General features: G+C 45.0%; 1 protein-coding gene across 1 annotated transcript in view; it reads right to left on the bottom strand.

The window, feature by feature from the left end:
- The window catches only part of LOC129698553 (diacylglycerol kinase beta), a 440909-nt gene that overhangs the window by 70730 nt on the left and 348573 nt on the right, over window positions 1-21606 (bottom strand). The window contains exon 21 of the mRNA XM_055637631.1: window positions 4729-4930. Coding sequence (XP_055493606.1) covers window positions 4729-4930 — 202 coding nt within the window. The remainder of the gene's footprint in view (window positions 1-4728; window positions 4931-21606) is intronic.

Below are 21606 nucleotides of genomic sequence, written 5' to 3'. Positions count from 1 at the left end.
ATTCCTATTAAATCTTTTCCCCTTCACCTTGAACCCATGTCCTCTGGTCCTCGATTCCCCTACTCTGGGCAAGAGATTGTGCATCTGCTCATTGTATTCCTCTCATGATTTTGTACACCTCTATAAGATCTCCCCTCATTCTCCTACGCTCCATGGAATAGAGACCCAGCCTACTCAACCTCTCCCTATAGTTCACACCCTCTAGTCCTGGCAACATCCTCGTAAATCTTTTCTAAATCCTTTCAAGTTTGACAATATCTTTCCTATAACATGGTGCCCAGAACTGAACACAATATTCTAAATGCAGTCTCACCAACGTCTTATACAACTGCAACATGACCTCCCAACTTCTATACTCAATACTCTGAATTATGAAGGCCAATGTGCCAAAAGCCTTTTGACCACCTTATCTACTGAAATGCGTCAAGCCTACATGTTGAGTGTCTTATGGACTGTGATAGAATTGATGTGTAGGTTTGATCGCCAAATGGAACCAGCTCTAGAATATTGAAGTAGTTCTTCTAATAATGTACTTACTGTAAGTGCAAAGACCACTGTTGCTCCCGCCGTGGGATGTCAGCAAGTGCCCTGGACCTCTTCCCTCACCCCCATCCAGGGACCCCAGCAGGTGAGACAGAGTTTCACATGCACCTCTAACCTCATCTGCTGCATCTGGCATTCCCAATGTGGCTGCCTCGGCCAGGCCAGGCGGTGACTTGCTGACCTTTTGGTCCACATCCCTCCAAACCTGTCCTATCAATGTACCTGTCTAACCGTTTCTTAAAAGTTGGGATAGTCCCAGCTTCAACTACCTCCTCTGGCAGCTTGCTCCATACACCCACCGCCCTCTGTGTGAAAAAGTCACCCATGAGATTCCTATTAAATCTATTCCCCTTCACCTTGAACCTATATCCTCTGGTCCTCAATTCCCCTACTGTGGGCAAGAGATTCTGTGCATCTACCCAATCTGTCCCTTCAAGTTGTACAATATATTCCCTGTAACACGGTGCCCAGAACTGAACACAATATTCTAAATGCGGCCTCACCAACGTCTTATACAACTGCAACATGACCTCCCAACTTCTATACTCAATACTCTGACTGATGAAAGCCAATGTGCCAATAGGCCGAAAGCCTTTTTGACCATCTTATCTACCTGCGATTCGACCTTCAAGGAACCATGCACCTGTACTCCTAGATCCTTCTGCTCTACAACACTGCCCAGAGGCCTACCATTTACTGTGTAGGTCCTGCCCTTGTTCGACATCCCAAAATGCAACACCTCACACTTTCCTGTATTAAATTCCATCAACCATTCCTCTGCCCACCTGGCCAATCGATCCAGATCCTGCTGCAATCGTTCACAACCATCTTCACTATCTGCAAAACCACTAACTTTTGTATCATCAGCAAACTTGCTAATCTTGCCCTGTATGTTCTCATCCAAATCGTTGATGTAGATGACAAACAGTAACGGGCCCAGCACCAGAACTTGACGTGCACTACTAGTTACAGGCCTCCAGTCTGAGAAGCAACCTTCCACCATCACCCTCTGCTTCCTTCAATGGAGCCAATTTGCTATCCATTCATCTATCTCTCCTTGGATCCCATGCGATCTAACCTTCCAGAGCAGCCTACCATGCGGAACCTTGTCGAACGCCTTATTAAACAAATTTTAAAATGCGAATTTTAAATGCTGACAAACGTTTCATGTTTGAAAATCTTCCTCAGAGTCAGTTCTGGGTGTAACTACAGCTGAGGTGTATGTTGTCTTTGAAGAGCAGCTACACAATGATCAAAGTACAGGGGGGTGCAGTGAGAGAGGGTGGAGTCTGAAGAAGGGTCTCGACCCAAAACGTCACCCACTCTCCAGTGATGCTGCTGCCAGTCCCGCTGAGTTACTCCAGCATTGTGTCTCGTTACACTTTGATTGTTTCTTTGCTATTGGTTTTGAATTTAACAATCGGCCCCACACAGGGTGCACACACAACTTTAGAGGAAATAGAATAAAGGAATGTGAAAGGGGTAGGACATTTCCCATCATTTACACTTGACAACAATGCTCTCAGGTAGATTAAATCCTGCTTCAAAGGCTCACCAGCAGTAAACATTTGGCACTGTAACCTTTGGAACACAAGATGAAAGATGATATCGAGTGTGGTCAGTCCTTGCTATTAATTAATTTACATAGCATTCAAATAAGAATACATTACGCCTCCTGATAGAATCCACAATGTGAAAGACAGTTGGTTTATATCCAGTTTGGGTGCATGCCTCTTGCAAAGCATTTTGTGACATTTTCAGAGTTAAAGGTGTGTTTCAGAAAAGCAATTGTTGTTGCAATACTATGTTAACATGCAACCAAGCACTGTGCGATCTCAGTGATTTGAAGGGAAGCGGTCACTTCAATAGGAAATGCGAGTACATTATACAGCTGGCACACATCAAAGCAGGCCAATGTCATAAAGTTACCCCCAACCGCACAGCCCCTTGCTTTGCTTTTCACCTAATGGAGTTATAGACTCAAGCTGGGATACTATTCTGCAGGCTCACAGTTGATTCAACCAAAAACCATACTTGATGGGAAAGATCAAAACTTGGGTGCTGAAACCAATTGTGTGCAGGGAGGTGCTGGTGGGCAAACCCACTGGTGAGCAAATAGACAATCGACAATAGACAATAGGTGCAGGAGTAGGCCATTCAGTCCTTCGAGCCAGCACCGCCATTCAATGTGATCATGCCTGATCATCCCCAATCAGTACCCCCTTCTCCCCATATCCCCTGACTCCGCTATCTTTAAGAGCCCTATCTAGCTCTCTCTTGAAGGCCGTACATTATTAAGGGGCCGTTTAGGACTGAGATAAGAAGAACGCTTTATAACTCAGCAGGACAGGTGGTGTCTCTGGAGAGAAGGAATGGGTGACGTTTCGCGTCGAGACCCTTCTTCAGGCTGGTCTGTAGTTCAGTAGTCTGAAGAAAACATCACCCATTCCTTCTCTCCAGAAATGCTGCCTGTCCTGCTGAGGTACTCCTGCATTTTGTGTCTATCTTCGGTTTAAACCAGCATCTTCAGTTCCTTCCTGCACCCACATCCATCTGTTCACCAACCTCTATCATGCAGTTAGGTTACAACTGAAGATGGACACAAAAAGCTGGTTTATACTGCTGGCCTTGCCGAGGCAGCGTGAGGTATAAAAGGTTGAAAATACACCAAGGCTCCATTGTTTACTGTGTATGAGGGAACTGCAGATGTTGGTTTAAACCGAAGGCAGACACAAGAGGCTGGAGTAACTCGGCGGGTCAGGCAGCATCTCTGGAGAGAAGGAATAGTGACGTTTCGAGTCGAGACCCTTCTTCAGACTGAAAGTCAGGGGAGAGGGAAATGAGAGATATAGCACAGATGAAGATATGCATTGTTGGCTGTGGGTTGGATGAGAACGAGTTATACAGACAGTGAAACGCACCAGGCCGATAGTGAAACATATAACAACCAGGATGGGGGACAGAGAGAGAGGGAATTGAAGGGTTACTTGAAGTTAGAAAAATCATAATTAATTTTTTGATTAAACATTGCTTTCCCTCTCTCTCCGTCCCCCCACCAGCCCAGTCGCCATACTAATTTCACTGTCATCTTGTTGAGTTTCAGTGTCTGTATAACTTGTTATCACCTGCCCCACAGCCAACAATGGACCATTGTGGGCTCCACCTTTCCTCGATTGTTGTTGCTTTTTGCATATCTTCCATTCATTTGTCCTATATCTTGCGTTTGCCTTTCCCTGCCTCTCGGTCTGAAACGTCACCGATTCCTTCCTTCTCTCCAGAGATGCTGTCTGTCCCGCTGAGTTACTCCAGCTTTTTGTGGCTGCCTCCTTTGCTTAAAGCCTTGTCCCACGGTACGAGTTCATTCCAAGAGCTCTCCCGAGTTTAAAAAAAATCAAATTCGTGGTAAGCACGGGGAATGAACGTAGCGGGTACGTCGGAGCTCTGGGACGTCTCTTAGCGCTAACGGCAGGTACTCGGGAAGACTCGCTAACGGCAGGTAAGCACGGGAAGACTCGTGAAAGATTTTTCAACATGATGAAAAATGTCCACGAGAGCCCCAAGTACCGACGAGCGGCCATTACCGTAAATCTCCGAGTTCGAATCAGGGCAAACACGGGAGAGCTCTTGGAATGAACTCGTACCGTGGGACAGGGGTTTTACTGTTATACTGAGATCACCTCAGCAAGTCCTCTTCTTCATGCATATGGCGTGCACAGCCTAAAGTTGTAAGACAACTTGTTCTGTTTGATCTTCTGTTAGTGCACACCAGGTTGATTGCATTCGTCGGAACAGGGTGGACCTCGTGAAGGTTGCAATCTCCCACCCCAGACTCAGCAAGTGCCACGTGGAAATGAGCTGTTGAATTATCGGGTGTGTAGTTATCATGTCTGTTAATATTCGTTGTGCTGGGATCACATCAAGAGAATGGCCAATTGGGAAGGTATCTACTGCCCTTAGACCCAACAAGAAATGAAAACCTAAGATGGAGCTTGAGCACCGCAGATAAGATATACATCAATCAGAACAAATATCATCGTCAATGTTAAATATGTGTTTAACAATACTCTGGGCCTCTCATTCTTATAACGATTTATGTGCTAATTCATGTGACTAAATGACATCACTCATGCCACAGACTGACATTAAATAGAAACTCACAAGTTAAATGGACATTGGATTTCCTACCTTGGACACAGAACTTCAGTTCCTTCACATCTGTAACTGTTGTTGAAACCAGCTTCTCTGGGACTTTTTTACTCATGCGGTTATAGTTCCTTCGCTTCTTTGTTTCGCCCCAAAGGTTAGAGCCGCCATGCATACTGGGAATGTTAAGGATTGCAATCCCTTCCAGTGACATGTTACTGACATCAAGGACAATTCCATCGCACTGGAAGATAGAAATCATAAAACGTCACATTCTTTCATGAAACTGATTAACACAACCTTCTAAAGTCAAAAGAAAGACACACAGTGACCTCTGTCACCTTGCTGTACATCAATCATTTACAATTTTCAGAGCAAAAGGAATTATTTCATAATTGTCGTTTAACATGAATCAGTTGGCTTGCTTCCAGATGATCAATAAAATACCAGAATTCCTTTTGCGCTCTTTAGTTTGAAGGTGGAATTTCTGTTTGGCAGTAATATTATTTTCAGTTTCACACTTAAATCAATGATGCACATAAAAGATAACTGAAGTTTGACTTTTCATGCCAGGGGGAGAATTTAAAAAAAAAGTAATATGATAACTTATTTGAGCCATTTTTTGCTTATCCTTGTTCCGATAAAGCAAGACACATCGCACTCACGTAGAGCGGCCTCTGCAGTCCGTCTGTCGTTTTTTATTTTTTGTCTCGTTTGAATGTAGTTTAAAGTGTTTTTCTTTTAAACTGGGTATGTGTGCGTGTGGGGGGCGGGGGGTGGGGGGGGGAAACTTTAAAAATCTATCCCCTGCACGGAGAACCCGACCTTTTCTCTGTCGGGTCTCCGTTGTCGTTGGGGCCGAGCACCGTGGAGCGGCCTCCAACCGGAACGACCTGGTCTTCAGAGCGGGAGGAGCGATGGTGGCGCGCTGCTTGACCCGACCCCAGAGATTCGGAGGCTCCAACCGCAAGTCTGGTGGACACTTACACCAGGAGCCCGCGGGTCCCTGGTGGGAGACCGCTTTTCGGGGCTTCCGCAATGGCGACTTCTCCCGCCCGAGTTGCGGGGTTGAAAATTACCTGGAGCGGGGCCTTACATCGCCCGGCGCGGCTTTAAATGGCTGCGGGACTTGCTAGCGCCCGCCGGGGGCTCCAACACCAAGACCCGGAGCGCAGTCTTGCATCACCCGGCGCGGCTTTAATGGCCGCAGGACACTTACCATCGCCCACAGGGGGCTTTGACTGACATCGGGAGGAGAATGAGGAGTGCAGGGGAGAGATAAGACTTTGCCTTCCATCACAGTGAGGAGGAGATTCACTGTGATGGATGTTTGTGTAAATTATGTTGTGTCTTGGTTCGTTTTCTTGTGTGTATGACTGCAGAAACCAAATTTTGTTTGAACCTCAATGAGGTTCAAATGACAACAAATAAATTGAATCATTGTATCATTATATCATTGTCCATGAGATTTGAGTCTCTTCTTTGCCTCCCAAATTGGGATTGATAAGTACAAATAGTAGGAAACTCACATATTAACCGAAGAGAGACACAAACTGATTGAGTTACTCAGCGGGACAGGCAGCATCTCTGGAGAGAAGGAATGGGTGACGTTTCGGGTCGAGACCCTTTTTCAGACTGATCTTATATTATAACAACATTATAATAACATATTAACTGTTTCCCTTTCCCCTGACTCTAGTCTGAAAAAGGGTCTTGACCCGAAACGTCACCCATTCCTTCTCTCCAGAGATGCTGCCTGTCCCGCTGAGTTACTCCAGCATTTTGTGTCTATCTTCAGTTTAAACCAGCAACTGCAGTTCCTTCCTAAACTATATTGATTGATTGATATTTAAGGTTTTGACGAAAAAATGAAATGTATTTCAAACATAATTTACCAAACGTGGTGTTAATGTGACATGTTTACTGCTCATGTGGATGAACCTATCATATCCATTAATTCCATAAGAAAATGGCATGAAAGGCTTTCATTAATTTTCCAACTTAATGGTATTGAATAAACATTATTCAAAATGATACGGTTGAATTTCACACAAAGCGATCTAAGGTTAATGTTTGAAAATTGATTTTTAAATTCTTCTGTAATCCAATGCAATATGGGCAGACAGGTAGTAAATTTGGGCGAATGTTATTCCAGACCCACATCAATGTGGTTGACCAAAATGTATGTATGTTTTCTAAAAGCCCAGCAAGCCATTTAAACAGAGGCATTCGAGGCTACACTGAATGTAGGGTCAATCACCAAAACTCACAACATGCAGGCGGCAAAAACAGAGATGCAGGAAAGGATCTCATTGCGCAATGTATCCATTGAATGATACAGCAAGATAGGATGTACTTGTGATGACTTAAGGGTCTGTCCCACTTACGTGCCCCTTGGCACGCAAATTATGCGACCTCGTGGTCGCGTTGAGCCGAGACGGTCGAGCGAAGGTCGGGCGCGATTACATGCGTACGCACAGCTGTCTGGAGCGCATTACATCATTTGAAGATGGACACAAAGCTGGAGTAACTCAATGGGACCGGCAGCATCTCTGGAGAGAAGGAATGGGTGATGTTTCAGGTCAAGACTCTTCTTCAGTCTAAAAAGAAGGGTCTTGACCCGAAACGTCACCCATTGCTTCTCTCCAGAGATGCAGCCGGTCCCGCTGAGTTACTCCTGCATTTTGTGTCTATCCTCAATTTTCTTGGCTCCGCTCTGGGAGTAGAAGTGGGGGCGGATCCGGACCGCAACGGCCGTGAGCCACAGGCCGAGCTCGGCGATCATTTGCCTGCTTCTGCTGCTGTTGGAGATGAGACGTTGCCGTTAGTTCCACGACAGGCCGTTGGCGTGCGAAGATTTAGTTCACTGAAAGAATTTTGGAGCCCCACGCGATGTCGGGACCTGCCCCGCACGAATCCATAACCCTCCGCACTTCTAAGTGGGACCGGCCCCACGTGGCCATACGGTGCCCGTACGCCTCAAGCGACCACGAGGTCGTGTAATCTGCGAGCCAAGGACGCGTATGTGGGACAGGCCCTTAGCACTGGAGCAATTCCAAATCCTCCCAAAGTCATATTTTACAATCTGCAGCTGTCACTACTTTGCTATCCTATGTTTGTTTGAATTACAGGGCCCTCCATAATGTTTGGGACAAAGACCCATCATTTATTTATTTACCTCTGTACTTCACAATTTGAGATTTGTAATAGAAAAAGAATCACATGTGGTTAAAGTCCACATTGTCAGATTTTATTAAAGACCATTTTTATACATTTTGGTTTCACCATGTAGAAATTACAGCTGTGTTTATACAGAGCCCCCCCCCCCCATTTCAGGGCACCATAATATTTGGGACACATGGCTTCATAGGTGTTTGTAATTGCTCAGGTGTGTTTAATGGCCTCCTTAATGCAGGTATAAGAGAGCTCTCAGCACCTAGTCTTTCCTCCAGTCTTTCCATCACCTTTGGAAACTTTTATTGCTGTTTATCAACATGAGGACCAAAGTTGTGCCAATGGAAGTCAAAGAAGCCATAATGAGACTGAGAAACAAGAATAAAACTGTTAGAGACAAACCTTAGGCTTATCAAAATCAACTGTTTGTAACATCATTAAGAAGAAAGAGAGCACTGGTGAGCTTACTAATCGCCAAGGGACAGGCAGGCCAAGGAAGATCTCCACAGCTGATGACAGAAGAATTCTCTCTATAATTAAGAAAAATCCCCAAACCACTGTCTGACAGATCAGAAACACTCTTCAGGAGTCAGGTGTGGATTAGTCAATGACCACTGTCCGCAGAAGACTTCATGAACAGAAATGCAGAGGCTACACTGCAAGATGCAAACCACTTGTATTATTGATGATACAACTGCTGATGGCCAGGTTACAATTGCCAAGAAGTACTTAAAAGAGCAACCACAGTCCTGGAAAAAGGTCTTGTGGACAGATGAGACGAAGATTAACTTATATCAGAGTGATGGCAAGAGCAAAGCATGGAGGAGAGAAGGAACTGCCCAAGATCCAAAGCATACCACCTCATCTGTGAAACACAGTGGTGGGGGTGTTATGGCCTGGGCATGTATGGCTGCTGAAGGTGCTGGCTCACTTATCTTCATTGATGATACAACTGCTGATGGCAGTAGCATAATGAATTCTGAAGTGTATAGACACATCCTATCTGCTCAGATTCAAACAAATGCCTCAAAACTCATTGGCCGGCGGTTCATTCTACAGCAAGACAATGATCCCAAACATACTGCTAAAGCACCAAAGAAGTTTTTCAAAGCTAAGAAATTGTCAATTCTTGAGTGGCCAAGTCAATCACCCGATCTGAACCCAATTGAGCATGCCTTTTATATGCTGAAGAGAAAATTGAAGGGGACTAGCCTCCAAAACAAGCATAAGCTAAAGATGGCTGCAATACAGGCCTGGCAGAACATCACCAGAGAAGACACCCAGCAACTGGTGATGTCCATGAATCGCAGACTTCAAGCAGTCATTGGATACAAAGGATATGCAACAAAATTCTAAACATGACTACTTTCATTTACATGACATTGCTGTGTCCCAAACATTATGGTGTCCTGAAATGGGGAGGACTATGTATAAACACAGCTGTAATTTCTACATGGTGAAACCAAAATGTATAAAAATGGCCTTTATTAAAATCTGACAATGTGCACTTTAAGCACATGTGATTTTTTTTTTCTATTACAAATCTCAGATTGTGGAGTACAGAGGCGAATAAATAAATGATGGGTCTTTGTCCCAAACATTATGGAGGGCCCTGTACTAGCCCAAGAATGGAATTATTAGAATTTATTAGAATTATTAGAATTAATAGAATCACAGCATTGCACAGATCGGAAACAGTCTATTTAAACCAATCCGCCCACTCCAACCAATCAACATTCTTCCAGATGAACCCCATGCCCAGTACTTGGTCCATAGCCCTGTCTGCCTAAGAGATTCAAGTGTTCATCTGGACACTTCTTCAATGCTGTCAGTGACCCAGCTTCAAGCATTCTCTCCGGCAGAGGTAGACACAACATGCTGGAACATTACCATCTGGTTCGGGAATTGCTCTGCCAAGGACAAGAAGGCTCTGCAGAGAGTAGTGCGTTCGGCCGAACGCACTATGGGAACTTCACTCACCCCCCTGCAGGAACTATACAACAGGAGGTGCAACTCCAGAGCAAACAAAATCATGAGAGACCTCTTCCACCCCTGCAACAGACTGTTCCAACCGCTACGGTCAGGCAAACGCTTCCGTTGCCATGCAGTGAGAACGGAGAGGTTGAGAAGGAGTTTCTTCCCAGAGGCAATTCAGACTGTAAACGCCTTTCTCACCAGGGACTAAGTGTACAGAACGTTTTTCCTTCTATTATTTATTATGTAAAATAATATGTGTGTTATGATTGTGTTTATAATTTGTTTGGTTGTCTTGTTGTTCCGCGAGCATTGCCACTTTCATTTCACTGCACATCTCGTATGTGTATGTGACAAATAAACTTGACTTGACTTGACTTGACTTGAGTAACTCAGCGGGACTGGCATCATCTCTGGAGAGAAGGAATGGGTCGAGACCCTTCTTCAGACTGGTTAGGGATAAGGAAAATGAGAGATACAGATGATGATGTTGAGAGATAAAGAACAATGAATGAAAGATATACAAAAGAGTAATGATGATAAAGGAAACAGGCCATTGTTAGCTGTTTGTTGGGTGAAAACAAGAAACTAGTGTGACTTGGGTATCATCTGGATGAACCAGAACTTCCTCCAGCTCAATGCAAATAAGACAGAAATTAGTGTCTTTGGTCCCAAAAAAACAAGGCTAGAGGCTAGTGCTCAACTCGACTCAATTGCACTGAAAACCACAGACAAAGCCAGAAACCTTGGTGTAGTTATGGACTCGGATTTGAATTTTGACAGCCATATAAAGACCATTACCAGATCTGCCTATTACCATCTAAAAAATATTGCAAGTATCAAGGGATTTCTGTCCAAAGAAGACACTGAAAAAACTTGTTCATGCATATATTTTTAGTAGGTTAGATTATTGTAATGGCATCTTTACAGGTCTCAATAAAAATCAATTAAACAACTGCAGCTTATCCAAAATGCCGCTGCCAGAGTCTTGACCAACACCAAGAAAATGGACCACATTACACCTGTCCTTAAATCTTTGCACTGGCTCCCTGTGTGTAAGATGATAGATTTTAAAATTCTGTTGCTGACCTACAAGGCACTGAATGGTCTAGGTCCAAAATACACCTCTGACCTACTTGGTGTATATGAGGCGCCTAGACTCCTCAGGTCTTCAGGGACAGGTTTACTCTGTGTTCCCAGGGTCAGAACTAAAAAGGCTGAAGCAGCATTCTGTTTTTATGTTCCACACCTGTGGAACAAGCTCCCTGAACACCTGAGGTGTGCACAGACTGTAAGCGCATTTAAATCAGGCCTAAAAACACTGTTGGTTACTATAGCTTGTCCATAACCCGACATGCAGGTAATCTTAACTGTCTAATTTTAACCCTTTCATGTGCTTCTTAAAATTGTTTTATTGTTTCATTGACGTTGTTTTATTATTCATACATTTGTCGTATTGCTTCTTTTGCAATTTTTAATTATTGACTATTTTATTTTTTCTTTCCTGTAAAGCACCTTGAATTGCTGTTTGCACGAATGGTGCTATACAAATAAACTTGCCTTGCCATAAACTTGCCTTGCCTTGGGTAGGGGAGGGGTAGAGAGAGAGAGAGAGAATGCCGGGGCTACCTGAAGTGAGAGAAATCAATATTCATACCACTGGGCTGCAAGCTGCCCAAGGAAATATGAGATGCTGTTCCTCCAATTTACGTCTAGCCTCACTCTGACAATGGAGGAGACTGAGGACAGAAAGGACTGTGTGGGAATGGGAAGGAGAATTAAAGTGTCCAGCAACAGAGTTATACAGCATGGAAACAGGCCCTTCAGCCCAACTTGCACACACCATCCAATCTGTCCCAGCTACACTAGTTCCACCTGCCCGCGTTTGGCCCATATCTCTCCAAACCTATCTTATCCATGTACCTGTTTAAGAAAGAACGGCAGATACTGGAACAGTCGTAGGTAGACAAAAAAATGCTGGAGAAACTCAGCAGGCGAGGCAGCATCTATGGAGAGAAGGAATAGACGACATTTCGGGTCGATACCGTTCTTCAGACTATCCATATACCTGTCTAACAGGTTGTTAAATTTTGGGATGGTCCCTGTTTCAACTACCTCCACTGGGCAGCTTGTTCCATACACCCACCACCCTTTGGGTGAAAGAAGTTACTCCTCAGATTCATGTTAGATCTTTTCCCCTTTACCTTAAACCTACTTGACTTGACTTGACTTGACTTGATGTCCTCGGGTCCTCAATTCACCTACTTTGGACAAGAGAATCTGTGCATCTACTTGACCTGCATCTGTGGAGTAACAGGGTCACCGAATGTAACATGTTGAAATCTAAATGGCTCTTATCTCAAAGATCTTCCTCAAGACTTGCAGCCTGAAGAAGGGTCTCGACCTGAAACATCACCCATTCCTTCTCTCCAGAGATGCTTCCTGTCCCGCTGAGTTACTCCAGCATTTTGTGTCTATCTTCTTTGCTCAAAGGACAATCCTCCCATCCCAGGACAAACGTGGCCCTGTCTCCAAGGCAAGGGCATTTTCCCGACTAAATTACGCCTAATACTCCACGTGTGGTCTCAATAATGCCATGCTCAATTATATCAAGACTTAATTATTTTGATATTACAACCCTTGTTTAATAAAAGGTTAAAGAGCCTGTCCCACTTAAGCTATGTTTTAGGCGACTACAGGCGACTAGACTGTCACCACCACATGGTTGCTGGGTGTCGCCTGTATGGTCGTGAGGAGTCTCCTCAGTTGCCCAAAGATTGGTAGCGTCTTTCTGGATGCCATTGGATTTTCAATATGTTCAATAATTTTCGGCGACAGTTGGCTTGACGCCAATGAGCGTAGCGTGACTTCTCCTGACGTAGGTGCTGTCAGAAGTTGTCACCAGGTGACGTAGGCTGTCGCTGGTGCTGACTTCGGCGAGTTCCATTGGCGACTACCTACGTCAACCGACAACAGGTACCGGCGACTGAATTGTCCTCACTTGTCGCCGACAGGGTCGTTGCTTGTCGTAGCTTGTTGCGGGTGGGCGTCGGTTGACTTCGGTTGTCATAGGTTGTCGCCTGTGTGGTCGTAGGTTGTCGTAGGTGTGGTCGTAGATGGACGTCCTAATGGGCCGCCGGTTGCTGGTAGCTTGCCCTAGCTTGACGTCGACTGGGCGGTAAGTTGTTGTAGACATTGTCATAGACTTTATCGTAGGGGGGTTGTCGTTGGGGGGGTCCAGCCGCTGTTTTTTCGTCGACCTTCTACGACTATGACAGTCGCCGGTAGTCACCTAAAAATCACCTAAGTAGGATGGCCCCGTAACACTGTATTTCCCTCATAATTTGCCTCATACATGCTATACTGCCATGTTAACATTCAACATGTCATCAACCTCATCCTCTGTACACTTGCATTTATTAGTTTCTTACCATTTCAATAACATTGATTTATTATTCTTCAAGCAAAGTGAACAATCTCTAATTTCCAGGACAAGGGGTCACAGCTTAAGGATAAGGGGGAATCCTTTAAAACCGAGATGAGAAGAACTTTTTTCACACAGAGAGTGGTGAATCTCTGGAACTCTCTGCCACAGAGGGTAGTTGAGGCCAGTTCATTGGCTATATTTAAGAGGGAGTTAGATGTGGCCCTTGTGGCTAAGGGGATCAGGGGGTATGGAGAGAAGGTAGGTACGGGATACTGAGTTGGATGATCAGCCATGATCATATTGAATGGCGGTGTAGGCTCGAAGGGCCGAATGGCCTACTCCTGCACCTAATTTCTATGTTTCTATGTTTCTATGTTTCCTATGTGTAGGAAGGAACTGCTGGTTTAAACCGAAGATCGACACAAAAAGCTGGAGTAACTCAGCGGGACAGACAGCATCTCTGGAGAAAAGGAATAGGTGACGTTTCGGGACGAGTCCTTTCTTCAAACTATATTTCGCACATGGTCCCTAAGATTACATATTCAATTAACCAGTCTCTTTGCATTCAGTCTGAAGAAGGGTCTCGACCTGAAAAGTCACCTATTCCTTTTCTCAGAGATGTTGTCTGGCCCGCTGAGTTACTCCAGCTTTTTGTGTCTATCTTTGCATTCTCCTCTCTATTCACTTCCCAACCAGTTCTTGACTACCAGTGAATTTAGATATGTTGCCCTTTCAGCTCACACCCACTATTAGCATAGAATGCAACGCTGAAGTTCTGATCCTAGTAGCATTTCACGTGTTGCGACCTGCTAACCAAAAAAATCACATCATTCCTCCTCTGTGTTCTCTCTCTAACTGATCTTTTATTCATGCTAATCCCTTTTTATGCAACAACCTTTTGTTTGAACCCATATCAAATGCCTTTTGAAAATCGAGACTCATGCACACATGCCCCCTCTAGCTACAACCTCAAAAGACCTTCTGACAGAATTTCCCTTTTGTGAATCCATATTTGACTCTTGCGAATCATATGACATTAAAAATAAATATTTCTAACTTTTTTAGTTTAGTTTAGTTTCGAGATACAGCGCCGAAACAGGCCCTTCGGCCCACGGAGCCTGGACCGTCCAGCGATCCCCGCACATTAACACTATCCCATACACACTAGCGACAAGTTATAACTATACACGCTCACAAGTTATAGGAGTAGAATTAGGCCATTCGGCCCATCGAGCCCATTCCGCCATTCAATCATGGCTGATCTCTGCCTCCTAATCCCATTTTCCTTTCTTCTCCCCATAACCCTTGACACCCGTTCTAACCAAGACTTTGTCTATCTCTGCCTTAAAAATATCCACTGAATTGGCCTTCACAGCCCTCTGTGGCAATGAGTTCCACTTCACAGCAACTAACTAAAGACATTCCTCCCCACCTCCTTTCAAAAAAAGCGCCCTTTAATTCTGAGGCTGTGACCTCTGTTCCTGGACTCTCCCACCAGTGGAAACGTCCTCTCCACATCCACTCTATCTATGCCTTTCATTATTCTGTAAGTGTCAATGAGGTCCCCCCTCAACCTTCTAAACTCCAGCGAGTAGAGGCCCAGTGCTGTCAAACGCTCATCGTATGGTAACCCACTCATTTACTCATATCAAGCCAATTAACCTACAAACATGTACGTCTTTGGAGTGTGGGAGGAAACCGAAGATCTCGGAGAAAACCCATGCAGGTCGCGGGGAGAACGTACAAACTCCGTACAGACAAGCACTCGTAGTCAGGTTCGAAACCGAGTCTCTGGCGCTGCAAGAGCTGTAATGCAGCAGCTCTACTGCTACGCAACTGCGACTTCGTGACTATAATGCAAACCATAATTGCAGAATTTTGATGAGAAATAATATCAAATCTTTAGTTTCCTATTTTGCCCTGACATCCCGTGAATAGTGGCCAGGATTCACCGTCCTGCAGATTGAGTGTAGGGTGCGGGGAGGGGGAGAGAAGAAAGCTGGAAATGAGGTGGGGTAGGACAAGGCCTAGCAGGAAATAGGATGATACATTGAATGTATATTTGATATGCAGATGGATGGACAAAGGCCAGATATGAAAAGACAGAAGGTGTTAGACAAAAGAATTGAAGAGTTGTGAATTGTGAAGCTAGAGGAAGGAATGTAGTTACAAGGGAGAAATAGGTGCAGGACCAGGAGGAGCTCAGGGGAGAGGGACAGGGTGTAAAAAGGTGGAGTGTTTGGGAGAAGAAAGGGGGCAGGGCACCCTGTTCCCAATTCTCAGAAATTGTGACGGTGGAGCCACTGAACATGCTAATGTCCTAATGTCTTAATGTTAATTTCCTAATTTGAGGAAGGACATCCTTGTGATTGAGGCAGTGCAGCGTAGGTTCACGAGATTGATCCCTGGGATGGCGGAACTGTCATATGAGGAAAGATTGAAAAGACTAGGCTTGTATTCACTGGAGTTTAGAAGGATGAGGGGTTATCTTATAGAAACATATAAAATTATAAAAGGACTGGATAAGTTGGATGCAGGAAAAATGTTCCCAATGTTGGGCGAGTCCAGAACCAGGGGCCACAGTCTTAGAATAAAGGGGAAGCCATTTAAGACTGAGGTGAGAAAAAACCTTTTCACCCAGAGAGTTGTGAATTTGTGGAATTCCCTGCCACAGAAGGCAGTGGAGGCAATCGCCATCGCCAGCCGGGGGCTTTGACTTTGACTGTGACATCGGGGGGGGGGAGAGTGCAGTGGAGAGATAAGGTTTTTTGGCCTTCCATCACAGTTATGTGATGGATGTTTATGTTAAATGTAATTATGTTGTGTCTGGGGTCTATTTGTGTGTAATGTATGGCTGCAGAAACGGCATTTCGTTTGGACCCCCAGGGGTCCAAATGACAATTAAATTGACTCTTGACTCTTGACTCTTGACTCTTGAGGATGTTTACAAGAATGAAACCAGGCATGAGTGGGTTAACATATGATGAAGCGTTTGCTGGCACTGGGCCTGTTCTCGTTGGAGTTTAGTAGGATGAGGGGGTAACCTCATTGAAACGTACAGAATAGTGAAAGGCTTGGATAGAGTGGATGTGGGGAGGATGTTTCCACTAGTGGGAGAGACTAAGACTAAAGATCATAGCCTCAGAATTAAAGGACTTTCCTTTAGGAAGTAGAGGAGCAGGAATTTATTTTGTCAGAGGGTGGTGAATCTGTGGAATTCTTTGCCACGGAAGGCTGTGGAGGCCGCATTGGATATTTTTAAGGCAGAGATAGATAGATTCTTGATTAGTACGGGTGTTTGAGGTTATGGAGAGAAGGCGGAAGGAAGAATGGGATTAGGAGGGAGAGATAGATTAGCCATGATTGAATGGTGGAGTAGACTTGATGGGCCGAATGGCCCAATTCTGCTCCTATCTCACAGCCTAAACTTGATTTATATCTCAAAAACAGACTTGCAGAGAACAACATTTTGATTATTTAGGTCAAGTAAGACATGGGGTTTTGCTTATCATGTTTGTCATGAAATAGCTAACGTTTCATTCATGTTCAATGGCTGTGTGTTCAGATTGTTATCTGACGTGTCAGTCTAGCTCCGAGCCAAACTCAGGCTCTGTGAGTGTGAAAACATTTCAAGAGATTTAATATTTAATTTTACATTTAATATTCCAGTGGTTGGTTGAGATGACTTAATGTCTGGTCTCTATTTCAAAATTAATGACAGGGAGCTTTTCAAAATATACCCTGCACGTTGAATGGATCATTGACCCTAGACTGACTTTTTGATTCTAAAGGGCCTGTCCCACTTGGACGACCTAATCCACGAGTTTAGAAGACCCTAGACGAGTTGAAACAAATGTCAATGTCATGTTGACTCGCCGAAGGAAAAGACCTCCAACGACTATGTCTACAACCTCCTATGACTCTGTTTATGACCTCCAACTACGACTAGCTACTAGTGGAAAATGATCACATGATAAAATGATGTCTTGTTTACATTTTTTTCCTTGGGCCTGTTGCCGATCTACGACTACCTACGGTTACTCATGACTACCATCACAATCTACTACGACCTACGTACGACCTACCTATGACCTACCTATGACCTACCTACGAGTAAAAAGTATCAATTTTTTCCATGCAGACCTTTTTTTTTACTCGTGGACATTTTTTATCAGGCTGGAAAAAACGCCGCGACCTACTTGAGGCCACGAGTACGTGGAGCCCACTCACGAGCATCAGGAAGCGTCCCACGTTCCCATGACCCATGAGGCCTGTCCCACTTTCACGACCTAATTCACAACCTTTTTTACTCGTGGACATTTTTCATCAGGCTAGAAAATTGCCCCAAACTACTTGATGCCACGAGTACCTACGACTAGCATCACGACCTGCTACGACCTCCTACGACCTCGCGGCAACCACGCTGCGAGTATGAGTCAAGGGCAAACTCGGCAGAGGTCGTGAATTAGGTTGTGAAAGTGGGACAGGGGCTTAAGTCTTGGAATATACAAACATTCCTTATAATCAGCACCACAAACATATTAATTTTTGTGATTTGTACGGGGGTCAGGGGTTATGGGGAGAAGGCAGGAGAATGCGGTTAGGAGGGAGAGATAGAACAGCCATGTTTGAATGGCGGAGTTGACTTGATTGGGCCAAAAGGCCTAATTCTGCTCCTATCACTTATGACATGACTTTCTAAAAACCAGGAGGTGGATTTACCCATGACACTCAGGTAGGTACTGACTATTTTGAATGTTTCTATTCAAGATGTCCTCTCTCTCCATCATTTTTAAGATGGCGCAATGGGCTAAGTGTTCGGCTGGCAACCAGAAGGTAGCCGGTTCGAATCCCGCTTGGATTGCATACTGTCGTTGTGTCCTTGGGCAAGACACTTCACCCACCTTTGCCCGCGTGTGAATGTGTGTGAATGTGTGTGAGTGATTGGTGGTGGTCGGAGGGGCTGTAGGCGCAGATTAGCAGCCACGCTTCCGTCAGTCTGCCCCAGGGCAGCTGTGGCTACAGAAGTAGCTCACCACCACCGAGTGTGACTGAGGAGTGAATGAATAAAGCGATGTAAAGCGCCTTGAGTATCTAGAAAGGCGCTATATAAATCCCATCCATTATTATTATTATTATTATTATTATTATTATTATTATTATTATTATTATTATTATTATTATTATTATTATTATTATTATTATTATTATTATTATTTCTCTATTTAGGGGCTTTATAGGATTGTAGGGTGTTACTCAAACCCATTTCGTTTTATCCATTTCCTTCTTGGTAGCTTATGATCAGTTTTGTTAAAATATCACCTACTATGTTGCCATCGACAGACAAAGAAAGACCAACAAGATTGGAAACACAAGGGATTGCAGATGCCGGAATCAGGACAAAAAAACTGCTGGCAGATCAAACCTGTGGTGGGGCACTACTGCTTACCTGCTGAATTCTTCCAGCAGTTTAGTTTCTGCTCCAAGTTCAATCAGAAGCTTGGCAAGCCCAGAATGGACTGTAATAGCTACACTCCTTGCAGTGTTTCTGGCAAGGAGACATCCATTCCAACATGCAGTACAAGAATGTGGACATGCATGAACAACTGTGAACCAGTCTGGTTCTCTAGGAAATGAGTTGAGCAATTTAAAATCCACAGCATGGTTTAGTTTAATTTAGAGATACAGTGCGGAAACAGGCCCTTCGGTCCACTGGGTCCGCGTCGACCAGCGATCCCAGCACATTAACACTATCCTACACACACTTATATCAAGCCAATTAACCGACAAACTGTATGTCTTTGGAGTGTGGGAGGAAACCGAAGATCTCAGAGAAAACTCATGTAGGTCACGGGGAAAACGTACAAATTTAGTACAGACAGCACCCGTAGTCGGGATTGAACACGGGTCTCTGGCGCTGCAAGCAGCAGCCTCTGGTGACCTTGCCCGCCACCCAAGGTTTCCATAAGGTCTCCGGAGGTTTTGGTCACTCTCCCTAATGGTTGAAAGTGGTTTCCGCGTGGTCGAGACATCATCTAGGTTGCTGCTATTTTTTTCATCATGTTTAAAACCAGCCTCAACTAAAAATAGTTTGCCGTTTTAAAAATCAAACATTTTTTAGTCACAGGTCTAGTCGAAGTCGGGTTTTTTCATAGTCGAGGAAGGTTTTCAACATTTGTGTGGAAGGTGGTAGGAGGTTGCAGGTCACCTTGACCTTGATTTTTTTTTGGGTGGCGGGCAAGATCACCAGAGGTTGTTGTTTAGATCTCCTAAATGGGACAGGGACTTAAAGCAGCAACTCTACTGCTGCGCCACCATGCCGCCCAGTATGGTATCTTCTCTATTCCTGATAGACCCATTTTTTTTGGAAAGGTTTCCCTGCCCTTTTGACTACGCTCCATTCTGCAACTGAAAGGTTAACGAGGCAATATGTTCCCAGCTCTCCAGGAAAGCCCGTCTGTCTGGCAGCTCACATCAAGTATCATTCAACAACCCGTTCCAGTAGCTGCTGCTTGGAACGTCTCTCATAATATTTCCAATTATTTGTCAGGTGGTATAATGTTAATGTAGAGAAATAAGCAACGCTAATTTTCTGCTGTCAAGAGATGGCCCCATTCAGAAACCAGTTAGCACATGATGCTGTTAAAACCAAATGTTGTCACGTTTGGTGTCACCAGTCAAGGGACTGTATTATCAGAGAGAGTTAGAAATTGATAATCTGCCCTAAATTAGTTTATGTTGGAATGCTGGTGTCTGAAGGAAACAAAAGTTCTGATCCAAGAATAATTGGAATATAAATGCTTTCCTTGAAAATGTTTAACAGAGGTACCACATAAACGCATTTCAGAACATTTTGTACTGGGAGCTTTCACGAACACGTTTTCTGTTTGTTGAAACGCTTCATTGAAATGCAAACTGTAAAGGTCATTGACAGCCTGTGATGAAATTGAGGTTTCAGAACTAATCTTTCTTATACGCACAATATCGGAGTGGCGGCGCGGCTCTGGCTGCAGCGGCTCACCGGCAGTCCCGTTTGTTTGTGTTTTTTGTGTTGTTTATTTTGTTTTGGTTAGTCTAGTTTTTGTTTTTTAGTTTGTGTTTTGGGGGGGGGGGGGGTTGAAACGTGGGTTTGCAGTCTCTCCCTGCGGGGGAATGCGACCTTTTTGTCGTATTCCCCTTCTCTGCCTCCGTCTACGTTGAGGCCTAATGGAGCTGACGACCTCGAGGCTTCGGAGGCAGAGCACCGCCAGGACTCGCTCTGAGCTCGCTCCCGTGAGGGTGGTCCGGCTCAGGGCTGGAAGAGGTTGGGATGCTCCCGTGAGGACGGCCAGCCCGAGGGTGGAACGAGGCTCCAGTTGGAGCGGCCGAGCTCGGGGAGGTGCGGCGCTCGCAGCCAGAGGGAGGTTTGGCGCCCAAGTCGGGGCGGCCCAGCCCGGGGAGGTGTCGGGGCGGCCCGGTCCATGTCGGGGCGGCCGGTCCGGGGGAGGTTCGCGACCCCATCGGGGCGGGGCGGCTCAGCCCAAGGCTGAAGACGGTGCTCGGGCGGGGATACCGGGGGGAGGTTCACGTGTCAGGGTGGCCCAGCTGGGATGAAGACGGCGCTGTACTCGAGGGTGGCCTGGACGGTGTCCGGGCGGGTGGTCCGGGGTTCGGCGCGGGCCAGCGGCTGAGTCTGCGGGACTGGTGGGCGGCAGCTTCACCCACCCCGGGCCGCGGTGTTTGAGCCGCGGGACTGATTATAACATCACCCGGGGGGTATCAGCCTCAGCGCAGAGGGAGAAGAGGAGGGAAGAGACTGCAGACCTAAAACTTTTGCCTCCATCACAGTGAGGAGATGCTGGGTGGACTCACTGTGGTGGATGTTAATATGTGTTTATTGTTGTTTTATTGTATTGTATTATATGTATGACTGCTTCAATTTCGTTCAGACTTCGGCCTGAATGACAATAAAGGCTATCTCTATCTCTATATGGCAGGAAAGTATACAACCTTCTAATTAATGGCATGCAATTGTCATCGTCACCATGGCAATGATGCAATGGAGCCTTAAAAGCTGTGATTTGGTGGTACTGACATAGTTTGTTATTAAAAACCAGGCGAATACACAAGTTTTCACTACTCTCAAAATGTTACAGGAGACCTTCAATCAACTACTTTTGAGTTCAGGCACCATAATGCAGGCTACGTTTGATAGTAATTTTAGACCGTAAGATTCCTCAAAGATTACAGAGATGGGTGACCAGATAAACTGTTATTAGTGGAGTAGATGAAATGTTCAAGAAGGAACTGCAGATGCTGGAAAATCGAAGGTAGACAAAAGTGCTGGAGAGACTCAGCGGCTGCGG

Source organism: Leucoraja erinacea, chromosome 7 (genome assembly GCF_028641065.1).
Source record: "Leucoraja erinacea ecotype New England chromosome 7, Leri_hhj_1, whole genome shotgun sequence".
NCBI classification, from domain to species: Eukaryota; Metazoa; Chordata; class Chondrichthyes; order Rajiformes; family Rajidae; genus Leucoraja; species Leucoraja erinaceus.
This window is presented reverse-complemented; position numbering and strand designations above follow the sequence as displayed.